General features: G+C 43.5%; 2 protein-coding genes across 2 annotated transcripts in view; both read left to right on the top strand.

Annotated features, from left to right (window-relative positions):
- Window positions 1-15,062, top strand: part of LOC113464369 (THAP domain-containing protein 11-like) — a 42,933-nt gene extending 27,871 nt beyond the window's left edge. Inside the window, exon 2 of the mRNA XM_026813670.1 lies at window positions 14,532-15,062. Within this exon, the coding sequence (XP_026669471.1) occupies window positions 14,532-14,587 (56 nt within the window). The 3' untranslated portion in view covers window positions 14,588-15,062. The remainder of the gene's footprint in view (window positions 1-14,531) is intronic.
- A 975-nt stretch (window positions 15,063-16,037) lies between these two features.
- The window catches only part of ftz-f1 (ftz transcription factor 1), a 21,582-nt gene continuing 14,847 nt past the window's right edge, over window positions 16,038-22,772 (top strand). Inside the window, 2 exon segments of the mRNA XM_018024938.2 lie at window positions 16,038-18,636; window positions 18,727-19,377. Of these exon segments, the coding sequence (XP_017880427.2) occupies window positions 18,096-18,636; window positions 18,727-19,377 (1,192 nt within the window). The 5' untranslated portion in view covers window positions 16,038-18,095.

The following is a 22,772-nucleotide window of genomic DNA, read 5'->3' as shown; positions in this document are numbered from 1 at the left end:
GAAAAAAATGCTTACTCGGAAATAACTTTATATGAATGAGCGCGGACTGGAATAAACAAGGCTCGACGGTTGAAAAGGGCAGAAAAATTTCTGGGACGCGGTTCGCGGCGACCTGGCGGGGTTGGTGTACCACAAAACTAAATTTACCGCCGGCAGCCGAATAAACGTCGCAGATAGACGCGGTTGGCGCGGTTTTTTCGAGTCAACGCAACGCAACGCAGCGTTTGTCAGTCTGGGGGTCTGAACGTGAAGTGCGGCGTGCAGCCAGGCGTGCGGCGGGGGCTTTCGTGCGTGGAATAGGCTCAAGGCTGCACCGGTGCAACGTCGAGCAGCTAACTACTCGCGATATGTATGTATGTATGTATGTATGTATGTATGTATGTATGTATGTATACACTGACTCTACCGCTGCTACTCTTACAGCCGGTCTGCGGCTTGCTACCTGCTCTCCCGATCGGTGAACGATCAATCGGTTCCGATACGATCGGGAGAGAGGAGACAGAACTCGTTGCGGAGAGGCGCTGACGTAGAACGACGAGTATCCGCCGGACGATGGAGAAAGATATACATAATACTTGCACTTACTTACATACATCTCCTCGCGACCCTCTCGCGTAGCTTCGCGCCGCGCACCGTCACCGTGTCTTGCGAGACGTGGGGATGGCTCAAGTTTAAAACCGTTAATCCATTATCGCGCTATGTGTACGTACTTGTATGTACGTACATACTTGTATGTATTCTCTCAATCCCTATTTTATTTCCTTATCACCATTTGCTTAATTTGAAATCAGCAGTCCTAATTATTTAATAATTTATGATTATTAGTTTAATCCTCTACTCAACTCGTATAGTGAAAATTATAATGCGATTACTGTTTCTTGCAATCAATTGAGCATCACAAAAAAAGATCGTTATTTATGGATTACAATTAACACGTCTGATATAATAATTTATAGTAGCGTTGTATAATGCAATAGTAAATAAATAATTTGCAATTAATAAATCTGGACAGTACTTAGATTACGATATTACTCCCAGTTCACATAATGTTTTCAATTCTAGAGAAGAGGTTTAACTTCAGTTCATTTTGTAGTTAGAATTTTAATCGTAAAGATTCAATTTGTTATCTACGAAATTGATTTTTTCTTTTTACTAAGATACAAGCTATCGTATTAACCTTCTGTGAGAAAACGTATTTTCTCACATATTTCTTCATAGCCAAACAGAATCTTTCAGTTCACACCTAATCTCTCTGCTGTCTTATCTAACAAAATTCCGAAGCATCTATCAAAGTCTCCATTGCATTACTCAATACTCCGTTAAGTGAAATGTTCTATTTGAATGAAGGTGAACGTTGGATTTTTAAAAATCAAGAATCGGATTTAATATTCATGAATCTTACGTCGTCTGTGAAAGCTTATTTGTCTGCTTTAACCACATCTTAACTCATTTTAAATCATAAAATAAGATTTGCTGTCCTTGTCTTATCTCATTTGAACTCACCTCATAATTTATACTTAAATCCGTGTTTAATATCTTCATTGTCACATTTTTATTAAATACAAGATGGATGAGATAAAGAAACTCTTAAGAATTAATTGATTACTTAGCTAGAGATGAGATTGGGAATGAATTTGGGAAATCCCTCGTATCATTCATTGTATCGTTCCAGTTTTTTATCAATCTTATGCAGGTCCAATTATGTAATGACGGTACAAGTTTATTCTCGGATTAAATCGGTGCGATGAAGTCATTTTCGAACAGTCTAAATACCTCGCGAGCCTTGTTATTGTATAATCTGGGATAATATCGGAAACGGTGCGTTAACGATGCAGGTTATCGAGTCTCGATTTCTCATCCGATTATGCGAAAACGTTTGTTTTGTCCGATTTACTCCTTACGCGCTGCGTAACGATCAGACAAATGAATTAATCATTGGTTTATGCATAACTCGATCCATCGCTTGGATCATTTAGCATTAAGTATATAAATACGTAAATACGTTCAGCATTTATCTAGTTTAGTCGATCTCGTATTCTCAGCTGTACCACATTAATTTCGCTCGTTTAATCGCGTAAATCGAAATGAGCTTGCGAAACGAAAATTGTGAACTTCCCGCGAAGTATCCCATGAAACCGAGCACCGATAGCCTACGTATCGCAATTTATTTTTCACGAACGGATTCACGCGATCCCATGGGCGTGCAAGTGCGTCAGTACGCACTTCTTACTATTCGACGTGCATTAATTGGACGGTAAGACCGGGCCGCGTTCCCTGCGCGAGCGGAATTCCAGTCTAGTAAACATACAGTTGTCGGTACAAGCTTCAAATATGTTTCCCAGCGTGTAATACGCCGATCGACTCTTCAACGAGACTGGAACCGGTCCCGTGGACGTTGTTATTGTATCCACACGCTAGACTTTTCCCTTTTGAAAGCGTTACAAAAAGCAGTTGTTCTTAAGAGGGCGATGCTCGTAATTTCCACGCGAGGACGGAGGATCTAAAACGCGTACGTGGCAAATTAATGAAGTATCGCTCCTCTGGATCATCACACGGGTTTCGCGTATTTCCCCCCCGCGCCGGTTGACTCATCACGCTTCCATGATATTTATAGCGATCCCAAGCAATTTTCTTGGAATGCCTGCAATCGACGTTTTAGATCGTTCGAACTTTCAGATCCGTTTATTAATGAACAACCATCTGTTTCCCCCTTTTTTCTTACTACCATCTCGTTACACTGTCTGATCCAATGACACATACGCTGTCTCGAATTTTTATTAAAACTCAAATAGAGTTAAGTAAAACTTAGAAGCTGAAAAGACATCGCAATCCTGTATAGTAATGTAATTAAATTAATGAGAAGAACCGTACTCTCAAGATTATTATTACTTGTCGCAGTAGCTAAAGCAACTTCAAGTTTGTTGCACAATGTAAGTTAATCAACGGCATGCGATCATAAATTTATCATCTGATACGAGTACACCAAAACTATAAAAAAGTGCTTAGATTTAATAGCCACAAACACATGCATGTAGTATTAATTTCCTTTGCTCCGATGTGGAAAATTTTATTAGTCGTCAATCATTCTACAGAAATGCAAACGCTTCAGAGACAAGTAGAGTCATGATAATAAATTATACACTTTTGCTGAAATGCGTAAAACCCGTTGTTTCAAGAGAAATACAGTTTTCTTATAACAGTGTTTTACTGAGATATTCTATTTTGCGAATAATAAGTAAATGACGATTATCGACCATTAAGTTTTTCATAAAGATCTTCAGGAAGGAGACAAGGGTACATAGTTAGTTGTGATCTGGAGGGTGCGTACCCATGGCAGCGAAACGAATCGGTAGTTAGCGAGCAGGGACAAGGGTGAACCGTGGCGAAGCGTCGACGACGTCGGCATCGACGACGCGCGATGGTGACGGCGTCGGTGACGGTGACGGCAAGAAACGTCGAGGAGGGGAGAGGCTCGGTCGAGCAGAGGCGGCGCGCCACTCCGAAGGGTAGAGAGAGTAGGGGCAGGGCGGCGGTGTGGAAGAAGGGATGTAGCGTACTGGGCGAGGGAGGGACGCGGAGAGTGCGGTCAAGTGTACTGGGTAACTAGGTCAATGAGAGAACCGAGAGACCGACGTTGTTGCGGGAGCACAAGCGCGCCACCGCGAGAGCTCTCTCTTTCTTTCCCTCTATCATCTCCTATTCTCTCTCCCGTGATATGTATATACCCAGGGCGCGGCAGAATAATCTCTCTATTTCAATAAGCACATAATCAAGTTATGCTAGATATCTAATTTTTCATGACACCGTTAGGAAAATGGGTTGCATACTATTTTGTATAAAATTTTTTAATGGAAAAATTATATTACATTAATTGTCAAATGCATGAACGAAACTTTGGTAAATGAAATATTAAAGATAGAAAATTATTCTGCCACACCCTGTATATCTAACACTGCTCTCGTCGACGTTGCTCGACGTTCCATGATATGTACAACGGAATGCGACGGCTGTCTGCTCGACGCATTTCCATAGAGCGAACCTCGTTGCCGTGTCCATTAAACAGCCCGCCGTTGTTGATTCACTTAAACGTCATCGTGTGTACTACATGTGCATGCGCTCCCATCAGTTATAAGCAGAAATTTTGCACACCATTAAAAACCCAAGACGACCTTCGTATCTTGTTAAAAAGACGAAATAGCAATAACATAATTGTGCGCATACGCATATTCTTTGCTTGAATCATAAACGAGAAGATGTACGCGCACGCGTCCTACCGCGTCGTACTCGTGGGCACACTTTTAACACACATCGATACCGGTAGTACAAGGTGGTCCAAGTGCATCGGGTAAATGGGTCAAGCGAATTAATTCTGGTTGGCGAGCTGCGCTTTGTGTCTCGGTGCATGACGAAAGCCTTGCGCGCTTACCGCGCTAGGAAAGACTTCGTCGAAGGTATACAACCATACGCGTCATTGTTTACGATGTCTACTTTGTAGAACGTATCTTTCTTAACTGATTTATTAAACATTGCTCATTTTTATAAATGCGTCTATAATCGTATTTGATTTCTCTCAAAATCGCATTTTTTTTGCTCCAAAAAATGCGCGCACCAACTAAAAGATGCCACAAACAAATAAATAATTTCTTTTAAGTAAGCATTCCTCAAAACTACTAACTACTTTTCTTACATCTTTATCAACTTATTGACATATCTACATTATTTATAGAACAGAAAATGTTTTATTTTGTTGATTGTATTGCGTTATCGTACTTACTTTTAGAATACACTATTTCAAATACAATAATTGTTAGCGTATTATCTTAATAATGCTCATGTTTATGCTTTCATGCATACGTAAGCTTAAAAATTGCTTTCTTAACCGTTGATTATCAGAATACCGCGGATAATGATTCTACTGTGTGTCAGACACAACGTAATCGCGATGTCTTAGCAACATTGTCTGTACAATTTAAATGTACAGAAAATTCCGAACGGGTCGGGATTTATAGGGCAGGAGAAGATGTTAAGTAAGCGCGTAATTTAATACAATATCGTGATTTATCCATTGTTAGTAACACCTTCAAGTCCAAGTATCTTTATAAACCTATTAAAAAATTGTATGGATAAATTCTTGATTATTAATACGATTCATAAGTAAAATCAGAATCTATATAAGAAGTCACAGCGAATTAATTTACCCGCATAGTGCATAAATTTTGTTAGACAATACATATATTGATTTGTCGGTTCTCTTGGCCATCGAATAAAGCCGTCAGTCGTTGAACATCTCGTATTGACAAAGTTCCCTCTCAATGCGAAGCCGTATATCTCGAATCGAACCAGTAGAATTGTCAATCGGATCGACGACGCCAAGGCACCGTGTCGCGTCGTCGCGAAAAACAATTTTATCGCTTAATGAAATTCCGTCGGTGATCCCGTACACGTACACGTACACGAGATCGAACTCCAATTAAAGTACAAGAAAATGAAGAAGAGCAAGGGTTGGCATCGGATCCTCTTGACGCCGTCGCGCCACGGGGATCGATACACGTCGAAGCGTGTCGAGGGAATGCCAGATGGAAATAAAATGTTCGGGTTAAAAGTAGCCGGCGCGGCGCGCGTGTCTACACGCAATCAGCTCCGATAGCTTCTTACCGGAGTGTTTCTTGACACAGGAACGTGCGACACGCGTGTGTGTATCGGATTAGACGTGCGAGCATGTGGGTGGACACACGCACGCGGTTAAAACTAGAGAGATTGTATACTATACGAGTACACACACGTAGAAACTACATGCCGGTGGCACGCATGCGGATCTACGAGCACTGGTAAAATGGTGCTAGTCAGGAATCAGGTCAGTCGTATCAAACTGACCTACATACCGTTATCGGCCGTATTATCGCCTTTGATAAAACGCTTATTAAACGTACAATTATGCCAACGAAAGATTCAAGGCGTTTTCTGGCTCTTCTTCCCTCTTTCCGCGTCATCTCTCTGGTTACCCTTGTCTTCTGACATCTCATTAGAGAAATTATTTTATTATAAAATAGTTTATGAATAATTACGAATTTAATAATTCATAAGACGTTTAACCGTGTTAGTACACGAAATATGCAGAGAGATAAAAAATTCAGATAAAAATTGATTTCTTATCACGAGTTTCTCTCGAAGCTTCATATGGTCTATCTAGTCGAGAAAGCGATTGGAGTTTTTGTGGAGGTTGTGACGGCATCATTTTTGATCGAGTCCGTAACACATCTGAATTCGTGGTTACATAGTATATCCTTCACTCGATAGCCTGACAAGCTAACCATGTTGGTAATAATAACGCGGAGTAAAAACGCCTCCCTAACACGCTAAAAATAACGAGCAACAACGACACGGATGACCTCGTACTGGCCACCGTCCTTCCTCGACGGTTCGAACTCTTCAACTTGACCTAGATAGAAAAATTATTGCCGTTGCCTTATCGCGACCAGCCTACGATTGCAAATTTCGATCGGAAAAATAATGCAAGTACAAACGTCTGCCTTTCTTCTTATTGACTGACTGATAAATAGTTACAAACATATTCCTTTTCTAAAGATAGTTGACTGATTGATAGACAATAATTCTTGTTTATACCCACGAAAGTCTACGTTGCGCTGGCCTGTTCATTAATTCGTATCGGTCTCTGGTCGGCAACGAACGGTCGTGTTTGTTCTCCTTTCCATGCTTCGCCTTTCGACGCTATCACTATTAATATTATCATAGAATATTCGAAATGCCGTCGATAAATCCACTTTTATCTCGCATTATGTATGAATCGTAATTTACTCGGCCACTACCCACCTGTCGTTATTTACCGAACTTGCAATTCACTGCGTTGAAAAGACTGACCGCCCGTTACTCGATTTCGACTTAATGAGTAAGGCGGACACTTTCTTCAAGCTTGTCATAGTCATAGGTATCTAAGTGACGAAACACGTAGATCGATGAAATGAAATTTATCATAAGTGAACATTGATCGTGATCGAGAAGAAATGGGAGATCCAGTGAGAAGGCGAGGTACGTAGGCGAGCTTGGAAACGAAAGTGAGAGCGAATCTCGATATCGGAACGAGTAGCAAAAGGAGGAAGGAAAGTGAAACGAGCGGAAAGTAAGAGCGAGACGAATAGAGAGAGTTGGCTTACTTTGGCTCCGGTATGAGTTAATCGAGTCTTTCTCTCTCGTAACCGCTTAACGTAACACCCGTAACTAGTACCATTGCCAACGAAAGCAGCTCGTGGAAAGTAAAAGCGGATGAGCCACTTTTCGCGCGTGACGAGCCGAGGTTGCTTGCTACTGCTGCTGGCTAAACCGAGGGACAAAGAGACAGCAGCCGCGAGAGGTAGCGTAACACCGCGTCGACTATGCAATCGCGGTGGAAAGAAAAGGAAAGGAACTTTCGCCCATTCATCGTTCGTGTTCCTCCGCGGCTCTTGAACCGGCACCGCGGAATTACTATTGCGGCCTAATGTACCATCATCTATATGCGATATAAATACGCGGTTAGGCGTCGACGCTAGGTGCGTCTAATGTGATACCTTTCGATGGAATTGGCACGTTCAGTTTTGTAACTATACGTACTTTATTTCGGCCCTAAAGCATAAAATTATTATAGATAGAGTAGGGAAGATTGCCCGGAAACCGTATCCTGAATAGAAAGAAAGAGACGATGAGAGACCTTTCTTTATCTCTTTCTAATAGAAAGAGATATAAAGAGGTCTTCTATTTTCTTTCTCTATCTAATGAAACAAGATTTCTACAAGAGCCTGTGTTTTCCCTACACTATTACAACAATTCTATGCCCCAGAGGAGAAAATGAGACCCCTAAAGATGCCGTTGTCGCATTTGACTAAGAAGGATACGGCTTTAGGGACGTTCAGGTAGAAACCCTCGAATGGTAACTACGCCCCATCGGTCGCCCGACCGTGTACATGAACCAAATGCGAACCTGAGATTTCACTTCTAAGCGCAATTACTATCACAATAGGTAATCATTAGGTAAAATTAACCTTTCTCATAACAATATATAAACCGAATTGCAGAACATTTATCATAAGCAAATAAAAATGTCCAATCTTCCTTCTTTGTTACTAATAAGAGGCTTAACACGTTGAATGCCACGCCAATTTTACAGGGATTACCCATGGCGCCACGATGAATTTTCTATTATAGGATACATGTAATGTTGAAATATTATCTGCAATAGATAAGTTACAATGTATAACAATGTTTGACATGTTAATTGCGACGGGTCACCGGTGATACCCGTGGCATTCAACGTGTTAAATAATAGATATAGAAGGTTAAATTAGCTTAGGTTCTTCATAAAAGTGAGCTATTATTTAATTATTTTCTTATTAAGAAAGAAGGAAGATTGGAAATTTCCATTTGCCGATGGAGAATGTTCTACAACTGTGTCGCGGGTGGGTGCTTCATACGTATGAAGTTTTATCACAAGCATACGTGTAGCTTACCTTGCTCCGTCTGGCCTGAACGGATTATTTCTCCGGGAAATTGCCATGTAGCCATTACAGTCGCCAATCATAATCATCGTCCTTACCTTTCGAAGACCCGGTCTGTCGTACTTGATTCGTTTTTCAACCTTGAGCGTTATCCTGTTCCGAGCGATGCTCATGTGGGTGGAGAGCTCGCTGCACTACCTACCTTTAAGGTGATCTCGTTCCTCAGTAAAGACGTTTGCTTTCGCCGTGATAACACGCTCGTTCCGCGTGGATCGAAAATTTTTAATCGCTGGCGATTTTTCGGTCAAGGTCGCCGACGTCCTTGGCTTTTCTTAATCGCGATCGACTGATAAAATAGAAGACCAACGCCGGTGGCTGTTGCAATCGAAGGTGTAACAATCAACGTCCGATGTAATGGACAGATACATAAATTGCGCGCTACTCGCGACCAAACTTGCCTGGACTAAATACATATAAATATGATTCGTTAGTTTAACCAAGTATAATAAACGGCAATGAATACCTTTCTCAGTCGCGAAGAACGTGAACTTTCACATTTCGTCGTGCGGTTCAAACAATCATGCTTTTGTAAGGCTGCACGTGTACTCGAATGAAAGATATTCGTCGTTTATTAAATACAACGGTCCGATGCGAAAATCTCAAGACGCCGGTCGTTCAAGATAATCGACGTCCGAGCATGAATGCTAAAGTTTTTGAATACTTGGTTGCAAAGAAAGAGCTCGTTCAGCAGTCAGTGCCTGAAATTGACATATCCCCCTCAGTCCAGAGACAAGAATACTCGACAAAATTATCCTTATCAAACAATTAGTCTCACCGCAGTAACGATAACAATAATAATAATTCTAATCTATTGTCGTCATCCGCAAACCGTTTGCGCGATAACTCGCCGAGACCGCTTCAAAAGTAACAGCCGGCCAGATATTTACTTATCGTTGTGCACCGTTTGATAAAATGTTACACCATAGCAAGGAGACATTGAAACGCGTGAATCAGTTATTTGTAGTAGGCGTACAATGAAAAAATACGACTGGTGCAAAGTATTTCTCTCACGTCCCTATGTCGTTTCCCGTACTTCGAATCTTTGATAGTGCGTCTTCGGTAGGGATGTACCGAAGAGAAACTGGTTTTTCTTCGATCTTCAATCTTTATGAATAAGGTCTACGCAATTTCCGAAAACATCGATCGTCACGAAATGGACATCCTTAACTTTATGGTTCACTAAAGTTCGCCTTTCTTCTTTTACAAGGAACCAACTAAGGAGATAACGTTTACAGCGATTCAATTCATCAAGAGAAGTTTTGACCAGTGTGTTGCACGGTTGTCATTCTTAGGGCAGTGGGTCACCGAGAATTTCCGTTGAAGATTGCACGCAATAATTACGTGACTCCAACACAATTTCCGAAAACATCGATCGTCAGGAAATGGACATCCTTAACTTTATAGTTCACTAAAGTTCGCCTTTCTTCTTTTACAAGGAACCACCTAAGGAGATGACTTTTACAGCGATTCGATTCGTTAAGAGAAATTTTGACCAGTGTGTTGCACGGTTGTCATTCTTAGGGCAGTGGGTCACTGAGAATTTCCGTTGAAGTTGAAGATTGCACGCAATAATTCTTGACAATGTTTCCAAATATTTATCCTTTCTTAATTTATGACTCACCCTTAGGTGAAGAAATGTCGGTTCGGTGATTTTCAGGATTGCCAGGGAAAAAGTTTCAGGTATTTCCGTTCTTCCTCTATTTCGTTCCTTGTTCGCAAGGCGTTACTGCATTTTCAGTATTATTCAATACCTTGAGACATCAATATGAAAGATACTTAATAGGAACATTCGTTAGAAATTAATTGTTTAATAGGATATGAAACACGTTGGAAAAAGAGCTTTCCTTTTCTGTCTTTTTTATCTATCATTTATATCTGGGAAAAGATTGTAAAACTTTCGGAGAAGTTCTTATCCGAACAAGCTAATTCTCTGTGCCGAAACGTAACCATGACAAATCTTCACATTTTTTGTTTGCTCCCCGCACGTTTACGGTTTAAGATCCATTTCGGATTCCATCACGCGTCCCAGTTGCAAGGTAATAAAAATGGGTGCCGACGAGCACTGAGAGGATGGTCTGGGGTATATGTATACATGGCCGTTCACGGATGCATGCGCACACGCAAGAGGGATAACATCCTTGCACCTCTACAGAGAAACTGGTCTACGCGTCCTTTGCCGTAGAACTCTATGGATCCACGCGCGCAACTTCACATCTTCATTGTCGTCATATGGTTTTCTATGTATACCTATATGTATGACATATATGCCTATTCATGTGATGCGTCTGTGCGTCGGGACACACATAAATGCGCATGCAAGACAGCCTGTGCATTTGCACACGATCGCGTATATCCGTACATATGCACAAGATCGTATATATCCGTGAGCCTCTGCGCCTGTGCGTCTATACGATCGCAGCGTGTGTGTGTGTGAGTACATGCGCATGCACGTTAATGCACATACAGTTACACGTAGTCTCGCGATATCCTATGTGGGTAAGTGTGTCAAGGACGTGCGAACTGGCCTGTAAAACGCCAGTCCGCGTTTCGTGGATGAAACAATCTTTCTCTCTCCTCCTAGACGTCTATTAGTCTCTCTTATTATTTTATGATTAATTTCCCGTTCTACCTGCGACAAAGGATAGAGGGCGATTTGATAAATCCTCGTCGCTTTTATCCCTCCGGCGATGAAACTTGAGCCTCCATACTTTTGCTAGAACGAGAACGAAAAGAAGAGGCTGAAAGTTCGATCGAGGGATATCAAAAATATCGCCACCCACCTGTGCGATGAGTTAAGCTCCTTTGGCGCGGTCTTATGCGCGTCCACTGTGGATCCCCGCGAAAGTAATGTGGAAACTTCATGAATCCGATCCCCATGGTACCTACGCTAGGAAATTTTCATAGCGCCGCGTGTCTTTGTCATTGCGCACACGTCGCCCTAAATGAATTAGATAGTTTCGGCTGGTATGACAAAAATATATATTACATTACGGCAACCGTCTCTCTCTCTCTCTCTCTACATTTGTGTATGTATAAGCGTTATGCGTGTGTAACGCAGCACAATGAGTTAGATTTTACTTTTAGTTTCGAAAATGGGATTGCGGAGTGGGGTGGTCCTTGGCACACTTCACACACCGAGACACGTTGCTCAGAGTAAGAGAGAAAAAGAGAGAAAGAAAGAGGGAGAGGGAGGAATGAAAGAGATAGATAGAGAGAAAGAGTAGACGAGAGAGGGATCACACCGGGCTCATATTCTTTGCGACGAATATTACGAGTTACAGATACCATACCTGCATAGCTAATATCGAGATAGTAATCGCACGCTAGAAGACGATAAAGACATGTACTAGATAGTTCCCTTTTTTTTTTTTTTTATTCTTCGACGGGAGATAGGTTGACCTTAATATGCTCATTGTAATAACATTTCATCTTCGATCTGATACTGTTCGTTTCCTTTGAAAAGAAAATTCCTACTCCAAATTTACTGGGCAATCTGACGGAAATAAACCACGTACGCTTATACATGCCATACGAAACATACAATTGAACATTTCTGGAACAACAAAATGCATAATACGAAATTTGAATTTGAGATTTTTTCCTCTCTCTCTCTCTCTTTCTTTTATTTTGAAATTTATTATTCGTTACCTCAAGGTTTTATAATAGAATATACAGACACTTCAAACGATTTTATGGGGCCACGTGCAACGGAAGCTAGTCGTAAATTGTTTGTACAAGGGTGACAATTCTTAGTGACTTATTGTACATAATCAAAAGTCTTGACTGTCGTTAAATGGAGAAAGAAGCATGCGTCGAGCAAATAGAATTTCGTCTATGAAGCTGCGTGTCTCGCGGCGAATAAATTACTTCCGATAGTGGGTAACGCCTCGCTGCAATCCCGCGTGCGTTCGCGCGCTACCTGCGTCGTCTACGACGCGACGGGTGTTTTAAGGATCAGCGTGATGCTAATTGACCCAGAAATAGCGTAATGCCGATAATGGTCGCATAATTTCAGTCTATACGGGTAAAGGACTCGCACTTTTTCAACCTTGCCGTCGTAACTCAGTCGTTATCGTGTTCGTTCTTCCATTATTATATCAGACAACTTCGTATTGTCGTCAACGTGTGAGAAGATCGAAGGAGCTACGAGACACATACACTTTCAGTAACATGTAAGTCACATTCAACGACGATGTCGTCAAGCGTTGATTCGATAAGTAATTTTCGTAATTCTTCTGGTTAGAATTACTACGGTGGCTCTCTCGTTTCCGTTCGGAATCTAACGAAATCGTCGGCTTGTCGCGTGACGAAATCGTATAGAACCTTTGTATAATGATTTATAATTCCCGAACATATCGGTGCGCGCCATTTACATTTCCAGAGTTTCTGGGTCACAGCTTTCACTTTCTTTCGTCGGTTCTTCCGCCCTTTCGACTGGCTCGAAGCGCACTGCGTCCCTTTTCCCTTTCGTTCGATCGCTCTCTCTGTCTCTTTTTATTCTTCCTCTCCACAATTCGGTTTTTACCGTCACACGGCGATGATCGTGATTTAACGTGACACGCAATGGAACACAGAGAGGCTCGACCTCTTTATTCTTTCTCAATGCGCCGGTGGAAATAAAATCGCATGCGTTGCGCGATGATCGTGCCTACAACACAAGGACAAATATACCGGCGCAGGTACCAGCGTTTTTCCGATTTGCACCTGAAGGAACAAAACAACAAAAAGTGCGTAGACCCGCGTTTTGATGCGGCACAATGGAGAAACAGGATGTAGGTTTAATCCTATGATTTCTATTGTCTGACTTTGGATTTGCACTTCTCAAAAGTGATGAATTTACTTTTCCCATGATACTTAGTATTCTGATAATAATACGTTATCTTTTAATTTTAAATTGTAACAACCATGAGCGTAAAATAGGTCTAATGTCATCAATCATTGTTGCCGCGTTAAGAAATTACGGCGTTTTAATAATGCATTTTATTAAGTGAGGACGAAGTAAATTATTAAGGTCGACTTTTGGGTACCATTGTATTCAGGAGAGTACCCTGAGTTATTTCTGGATACCTGAGAATAGAGAACAAGGAAAAACTTGGGAATTTTAAAACAATACTTCCGGAAAAAATACGATCGGAGTAAGAGGTAGCGAAGTGACAGAGGGAGGGATGGTTACCTGGGTCATTCTTACAAACAGGGATCAGCTGGGATTCGCTGGTCACTTAGAGAATTACAGTTACCAAAATGAAGTACATGTTAAAATGAAGGTCGTATGTACAAGAATGAAATAGCTTAACTCTTGCAAATAAAATATAATATTATTAAACTTTATGATATGGCATACAATAAACAAAAATTCAATTATTTCTCACTTATATTAGGAATTTCGTAATAGTTAGGAACATTTAACGTATCAGTTCTAGATTTTTTTTATTTGTGTCCTCAAACGGTAATAACAAATTTGTTATATTTTTCTAAGAATTCGTATGAACGTTAGTACAAATAATTGTATTTATTTAGTACTAAACGGTTTTAGCTTCGAAGGGAATCGCTAACAGGTTCGGCACACTTGTTGCATAAACGACAGAGCGTCTGAGAGACGGNGTTTCCTAAAGGGAAATTCAGCAGCAGGTGTCACTTCCGATTTCGCTCCATCACTTTTCCGACGAGCGATTAACAGAGCAAGCTTTCTTTGTTAAGCTTCGTAATTAACATTTAACTGTGAGAGCAGCGGCTTTCGCTATATTTCGCTACATTTTACTTTCATCTCTCTTATATACATTTACTTCTCCTTCCACGTGCTATGTTGTAATTCGTTGATATAAGCGCAATTTCTACCATGCTTACTTGCTTTACTATTTCATATAATTAAACACACACATGAACTGTGAATATTTTTAAGTTAAATGATAACATCGTGTTCGAATCTATAAAACCGATGTGATCAAGTTGGCTTCAAGATATGAATATTTTATACATTTACAGAAAATTCGATTAACGATTCGAGCAAGATAACGATCACTGAATTTGTTTCAAAATAAATAGCCCGAATTCGAGAAATCATATGTAATGCACCTAGTCTCTGTGCACTGGATACGACGACAACGACGATGACGACAACGCGGTTGTAATTGTGAGTTACCGCGTGCATTCATCGATGACACGACACGTCGTACGCCGCGTGCATGCGTGCGTGTGCACGGTTGTTGCATGTATACGTATATGTATACATATGCCCCACGACGAGCAAATGTATGCGCTATTACAGCAGGCGCGCACGGTTACTTGCACGGAAAAGAGCGCGACAATTACGTATGGAACGTGTACAAGCGCAAGACTCTTTAGAAGGGAGGGACGTGTATAACGTTAGAAAAAGAAACGCGTCGTGTGGTTCGCGTTCGACCAAGAGAGTAAAGATAATGCTCGATAGGCATGGCTAGAAAAAGAGGAAGCAAGGGTAAGAACAGGAGAGAGAGAGAAAGAGAGAGAGAAATAGAGAAGAATGGGTTAAGGTTAAAGGAAGAAGAAAAACAGGGTGCAAGGAAAAGAAAGAAGAAAATGAGGGGTGCAAGGAAAGGAAAGAAGAAGACAAGTACGTGTTTAGGGTGACGGAACATCACAGGATCTAGGTGAGGGAACAAGAGGAGGAGCAAAGAGAGAGAGAGACAAAGAGAGAGAAAGAGAGAGATGGAAGCTATTAGTTGCGAGGGTGGGATGCGCTAGGTGGTTGGACAAGGGTGCGAGAAGGTACGGGAGAGACGGGGATGGAGGGAGAAAGACATAATGAGAGGGAGTGAGTCGCGACTGCGTCATGTTCCCGAACTGGGTCAGTGGGTCTCCCCACCGCTCCTCGTCGTACATCTACTGCGACTTACACATAGAGAGAAGCACTGGCACTGTCGGGGAGTGCCAACGGCGTTACTGTTGACCCAGCCACGGCCTGTATGTGGCCTGTGCGCCTGCCCTGTGCCCGCTTACCGCGACTTCTCTCTGTTTGGCTCCCCTGTGTGCTCTTTGAAAGCAAGAGTTGTTCGCGGGCTCGAGGCGTCCATTTGATCTTCCTCGCGCGTGACGGGAAAAAAAATGGGAGTAACTTTAACGCTTAATCGTTACGGAGTAAACTACATTCTACGAGTCAATTGAAAATTTATTTTTCCTCACGTATTTAGAGGTAAATAGTTAAACCATCTTTTGAAAAGATCTTCGAACGATTTTAGATATGTATTTGATTGGTCGTCGAGCGAATTCTTAAGCGAATTCCTCGTTACGCGAGCGAAGTTGATAAAATCCTATCGATCTGTAAAATCGGGAACTGGTGCGGGCTGATGGCACACGTGCGTCAAGGCGTCGGGGATATGTGTTCGCCGGCAGCATCGACGACAAATACGGTCGACAAAACGACGGCGGGCAACGGGCGGTAGACCGGCGCGGGAGCGCACGAGGACAATACTTCTGCGGCCGACATAGACCTGGTTCCGTAAGTAGGTCATCCCCGCCTTCGGCTGTGTGCAACCTCCTTCTTCCCTCCTCCGTCGATCCCTTCGACCACGGCAATACCTCCCGAGTTACCCCGCTTCCCTCCTTCTATTCCTCTCTCGGTCCCTCTCCTCTCCGAGCACCGCGTGTTACTCGACTCCCACCATCGTCGAAGCTCTCGGAGGCACCTCCGCTACTCTCCGCTGGGCACCTGGCCGCGCGCGGTGGCATGCGCTGCTGAATCACTTTCACTTATGCCGTGCGCTGTGTTGGTTATACGCCAGAACGTTTCTCTCTCGCTCTTGCTCCTGGTCCCGCACTCGACCCGTGGCCGTCGGTAAAGGGACGCGTGCGCTCTCCTTCTCTCCTCTCCTCTACTCTATTAACCACCGAAACAAGCCAAGGGAGTCTGACGCGCGACGGTGGTGTGTGCGCGCCTCTCGCCGTTCTCCCGGTTCTGCCAATTTTATTTTACTCCGGACGGTGTCACGGTGAAGCGCGTATCTGTGTTATACACCGGGCAAAGCGCGTCGCCGCGTTATACCGCGTTATACCGCGTCAACCAGAGAGTGCCCATGTCGTGCCGTAATTCGTTTTGTAAATCGTGTTACCGCCGCCGTTGACGCGTGGAGTGTCCGCAACAGCCTGTGTTGTATTTATCATCGACGCAACGGAATATCTGATATCTGTTCACGGGGGGGCCAGTCGGGCGTGGATCGAAAGGGAGAACGTGAAAATAGTCGATGCAGCTCGCGCTCTTTTTTCGCGTTCACCACTCGTGATCGTCGTCGTTTTTTGCCACTGTGATATATGTGACGTGTGCCGTGTCTCACGAGACGGTCTCCCGACACTACCTACCTCCATATGTCGACGGTAGGGCGGCCGAGGGGAGGGGGCGGGCCCTTCGGGAAAGCAACGAGGCAAGAAGACAACTAGTCGTACGCAGATAGTCACACTGTCAAGTCGTATGATCTGACAACTGGACGATTATCTCTCTCTTTCTCGTTCTTGTCCACGGTAGTTGTCTACCTTCTCGCCGTCGTCGGACTTCAAGCATCCCCCGTCTTTTCGTCACGGATACATACATATATATTTGGATTGCAGTGTGTGTGCGTTTACTCGTATCCGGCTTACCCTGTCTAACAATACACCGTGCCGATTATTTTGTGTCAAACGCCGTGACTCAAACTTAAATCTCGCCTCCGCGCATGTGTGATCGTTCGATAACGTTACCAGCAATTCGCGCGTCTCATGAAACAACGATCCGATTGTTTCCTCCGCGTCGGTGATCCAGATCGAAATTGTTCACCGCCTCGCGTGGACGGTCAGTTCGAACCTCGTGTGTGATCGTTGTTATACGCTCCGTGTCACATTCTCTGCTATCAGTGGTCGGGCTCGGAGAAAGATACAAATTGTGGTTCCGCGAGCAATTACGAAGACGTAGCGAAAAGGCATGCAACAGTGACAAGCAACAATTTTTTTTCACGCAACGCCGGCGAACGCACATTTCGTTACATTACAATGGTTCGGACGTAGTAACATCGTTGAAAAGGGAAATTCATTATCTGCGGTGGTGCGCGATGGTTTTTTTCGTAAACATGTGCCGTAGAAAAACGTGACTGGTGATCGATATTAAACATCCGTGCCAAGGGAATATATAACAGTGTGTTTGCTCTCGGAGCTATATGTCGTCGTTATCGTCATCCTCGTCGTCGTCGTCGTCGTCGTCGTCGTCGTCATCATCATCGTCGTCGTCGTCGTCGTCGCCGTCGTCGTCGTCGTCGTCGTCGTTGTCGTCGTATCATCAGTGTTACTGACAACATCATACGCAGCCGGTTGTACCATAGTACACGCGAGTACTACGACCTTGAGCGACGTGCACCGTTACGCACTGCAACTGGAAAGAGAGAATAAAAAACCGCCGCTGTTCTGTCGCATTTACGCGCCACAGGAACAACTGCATCCATCGTACCTACCCACCACCGTGTCTAAAATCGGTCCCATCAAACAATTCATATATGAACCGATACGCAACAAGCACGTTCCTCCGTGCGGTACTTGCGCAAGGGTGATATGTTATTGGAGATGGAGCAGCATTCAGGCCTGATATCACTGAATATGTCGCCGTTCCACATAAGCCCTCAGGGTAGTCCCCAACATGCTGCCGGTGCCGGCCAGCAGCAGCAGCAGCAGGCGCAGCAACAGCAACCGCAATACGGTTCCTCGCCGTACGGCAATTGCGCTCAAAGTCCACCTACGACCATGTGTCACCAGTCCCAGTCGCAGCAGCAACCGCAGCAACAGCAACAATTGTCGATACACGGTCAACAGGCTCACACGCAGGGTGGGATCTCCAGTTTCGACGCTGCGTTCTTCGATTCGACCGCTCTGGAGGAAAGATGTCCGATGTGCGGCGATAAAATGTCCGGCTATCAATACGGCCTGCTGACGTGCGAGTCGTGTAAAGGGTTCTTCAAACGAAACAATTCGCCGTGCAGTAACAAGAAAGTATACACGTGCTTGTTCTCGCCAACGGGAGGTGGGGGAGGCGGCGGAGGCGGCGGCGGTGGCGGTGGCAGTGGTAGCGGAAGCGGCGGTGGAAACAGCGGCAACGGTAACAACGGTTGCTGCGTCCCATCATCGGCACTCGAGATCGGATCTTGCGTCAACAAGAAGGTGTACACGTGTCTCTTCTCCCCAACAGGAGCCGGGAGCGGCACCGGAGGTAACGGAGGCAACAATGGCGCGGCGAACGGTGCCGGGGGTGGCTGCGGCACGTCAACGGCCCTCGAGAGTAGCGGCAGCAGTTACAGTGCCGGCGGCGGTGGCGCCGGTTCCGGGGGAGCGAGCGGTGCTGGTGGCGCGGGTGCCCCTGGCGGCAGTGGGCCCACCGCAGGAAACGCCGCTGCTGGCGGCGGTGGTAGCGGTGGTGGCGCGTCCGGAGACGCCGGAAGCGGCGGCAGCTCCGCTACGGTAAGCGGCAATGTCGCCCAACCAACCATACCGACGACTACTACGTATTCATTACCAACTGGTACCCTATGTCATCCTGGATTGGGTCAGGTCGGGGTTGGCGTCGTCACCGGTTCGATACCCTGCCCGTCTGAGTTCCCCGACACCAAGGACATCATCATCATAGAAGAATTCTGTCCGGTCTGCGGCGACAAGGTATCCGGGTACCACTACGGGCTACTTACCTGCGAATCCTGCAAGGGTTTCTTCAAGCGCACCGTCCAAAACAAGAAGGTCTACACGTGTGTTGCCGAGAGGTCCTGTCACATCGACAAAACGCAAAGGAAGCGGTGTCCCTACTGCCGTTTTCAGAAGTGCCTCGAAGTTGGCATGAAACTTGAAGGTGAGTTTTATTTGAATTGTGACAATATTCTACCGCGCGATTACTTTTTCTTATATTTGTTTCAAGCTTTACACGTTCTCTACTAATCAGTTAGAAATCAAAACGAGAATAGTATTGGTATTCGCACTCGTGGATCACTAAAATTATATTTTCATAACACGAGGCCGAAAAAGACCATCTTTCGTCGCCTACAAAGCGGATTGAAAATAGAGTTTTCCCGCCCTAGGGCGGTAAAATCGAGCTTACGCCGGGCGGGAAAACTCTATTTTCGGTCCACTTTATAGGCGCCGAAAATGGTCGTTTTCGGCCTCGTGTTATGAAAAGTACTATTATTTTTCTTTCTTTTCGTTTGAAATGCTTCGCATTATTGACTGGTAACTGTGAGAAACAAGTATAAAGTAATTTCGTATCATTACGTAAACAGATTTTATTTGATCAACTATATGGGTGCTCAGTTTCTGAAGGTAAAAGCGTTGCATGCGGGCATCATCGCGATTTTCATGTAGAAGGTGAAAGAACGAAAGCACAATTGTATATGCACCCAAGTAGATTTCGATGCTCAGTTGTGCAATGTATGTGATCGTGGCGTCCATAGATATTCACAGGTACCAAAGAAATATTATCGGGATATAAACACATACTACTTTAGCGTAGAATTTAAAATATGGGTGCTGTGCTATTGATTTACTTAACAAATATCTGTTCATCATGTCCAAAAGAGTCTGCTATGTCTTTCACTATTTTCGTGCATTCTTGAACTATTTTTAAATTATATACTTTGTAAAAAAAAAGCGAATTTTATTTTATTGCTGAATCAATTTATATGTGGATTCTGAAATTCATTATCTGCTCTCTAAAATGTATTTTCGAGTCAGGTATCTCTCATTCAATTTCTTCGCGCGCGGAGTGTGCGATACATACATCAAAAGTGGTTTACACGCGAACGCGTGTATTTACAGCAGGTTTGCGCTTCGGCGCGGTACGATTCCCTTTCGGCGAGCCTCGGACAAACCCGTTCTCATTCTCGTCCGAGCGTTTTCGCATCACGCTCCTACGAACTTCACCTTATTACACACCGTGAAACGATGAGTCGATACTGTTTGCTGTCTTCACAAATTCTTCCATCGCTCTAACTCATCAAGTTGCCAAATACCTTCTTCTATGTTTTCATAACATGTATATCAGTTACGCGATGACCGCGTTACACCGTTAATTTTGATTATATCGGTACCACGTGATAGCGTCCACGTTAAACGATCGATTAGGCAAACTGTTTTTACACGCATGCATTTGTGCAATAACGAAATTCGCGACGTACACACGTAGTCATCGTTTTCTAAAATACGTCGAATTAGGGGATTCTTTTTTTCTGTCAGATTTTTATTCACTTTCGTTGTATAAGTTTCACAGAGAAGTTCGTTTATCGGCCTGAAAGTGATCATAAGATTAGAAAATAATTTTTACATTCTGGCAACGATTAAATAGGAGGACGATTCGAGCGAAGCATCTAATGCAATTCGAGTAACTGGGTCTAGGCCCCCAAGGCCCAGCGATTAAGTGAATCTCGAAACAGGCTCTGTCGCAATTGCCGCCTTTGCACGCCGTTTTTCACGGCGCTGCGCTGCACGGCACGCCGCCGTTCCTACAGCGGCAACACGGATTGCTTAACGCGGAAAGTTTCCAGAGTGCTTGCGAGTGTTTACGAAAGGAAGCAGTTTCTTACTTGCACGCTATTCAGAAATGTAAAAACGTCTGTCGGTGTGCAAACTTTATACCGATTAAGTGAAGAACTTGTTCGTTGAATTTCTTCTTGCTGCGCGTGTCGAACTTCATGCTCGTTAAAGATATTCGACTACGTTTTATTTTTGTCCTAACAGTGAACACATTTTAAACAATTGTTTTAACCATCGCGCTTGTACTTGACAATGCTTCCGGTTTCGGTATCAATTTAACGGTCGTCATTTCGCAACGCTTACTATGACCGATAATAAGAGTTTCACTAGTTGTAATTGCTGTCGATACAGTAATTATTACCCCGATAGACCTTCTCTGTTTTCTGTTTAACGCATCGCGTACAAATCCTCGAATTGCAGACTGTTTCGACATTTTAGAAATTGAAACACTTTAAGAAACGGCGCGACGATGAAACAAAAACGTCGGCTAAGTATGTTCGTAATAATTGCGCGATAACACCTGTCACAGTTTTGTAATAGACCTACTGCTCGGCAACAAGAGCAAAATTCATCCAGCGTAATGATCATCATCTCGGTTCCGCTTCAAAACCGAATAAAAATTATCTTTTTCTAACTGCAAACTCGTTTAACGCAACCGTATTCGTTTCATAAGATTGTAAAATATTAACGAGGACAGTTCCTACGCGAAACATTGATAACACATTTAAGCTCCTAATTGTGGTTTTTGAAACTCTCGTGAAATTATAACGTGGGTGGAGTACCTGCAAGGGAAGATAGTTCCATGTTGCATGAATCATTTAAAGCTTGTTTGATATTCACCGTTTGAAGCGTGTGAAATTAAATATTTCATGCTTTAAAGTGGCACGAAACTGGTAGTGGTCGTTATATCTCCGTCCAACGGAAACGGCGGTAGGCACGTGTGTGTGCATGCTCATTGAGTTTTTAATTTCACTTTCGAATGTGCCGTCCGTATTTCGTGTACGGATATGATCAAATATTGACAGTGAAGTCTGAATTTTGCAGCTGGCAGTAATTTGACTGGCTGGCCTGTTCAGTTTCAAGAGGCGTTATCCACTTTTGCACGGTAACGACAAACTATTTCACTTTCGCGCGTTTTGTCTGATTTCACCAGAAAAAAAAACACTGGTGTCGAAACTCTGTCCGTTGTTCGTCTATTTTAGTACACGGATCCGGTTAATTGAGCAATTCGCCCGTGAAATATGTAAATCTTAATTACTTAGTGTGCGTTTCGTCTAAGTCTAACATACATATATGGTAAGATTGGGTACAAAGAGTATTAGAAACTTTATAAGAAAGTTTATAAGGTTAAGTTAGGTTACCTAACCTAATCCTAACCTAACCTAACCTAACCTAACCTCTGGATTCATAAAAGCAGGTCGATAATCAAATTACAGCTGCTCATTCCTAAATGTGTGGTTGATTTAAAAAGTTTCTCAACGCGGTTCTTAGGGAACTCGCAGGCCTTTCCTTTTCGCCATTAACGTCACAACCGACAAAAAGTCCGGCACCGACTTATCTTTTTGGACATAGGCAGATTTGTCACGTGCATGAGCGGCAAAGGCTGTGCTCGTGGACAGACATTCATCTCTTGTCAAAATTGAGCTGTTAGTAAGGTTGCGCAAACGAGATCTAAAAATTTTAAGACGTGCGGAGATTTGGTTTCGCGTCTACATAATGGAG

The sequence above is a fragment of the Ceratina calcarata genome, unplaced genomic scaffold (assembly GCF_001652005.2).
Source record: "Ceratina calcarata isolate Rehan_Ccalc_2016 unplaced genomic scaffold, ASM165200v1 scaffold35, whole genome shotgun sequence".
NCBI classification, from domain to species: domain Eukaryota; kingdom Metazoa; phylum Arthropoda; class Insecta; order Hymenoptera; family Apidae; genus Ceratina; species Ceratina calcarata.
The sequence above is the reverse complement of the archived record's forward strand: the minus strand, read 5'-3'. Positions and strand labels throughout refer to the sequence as shown.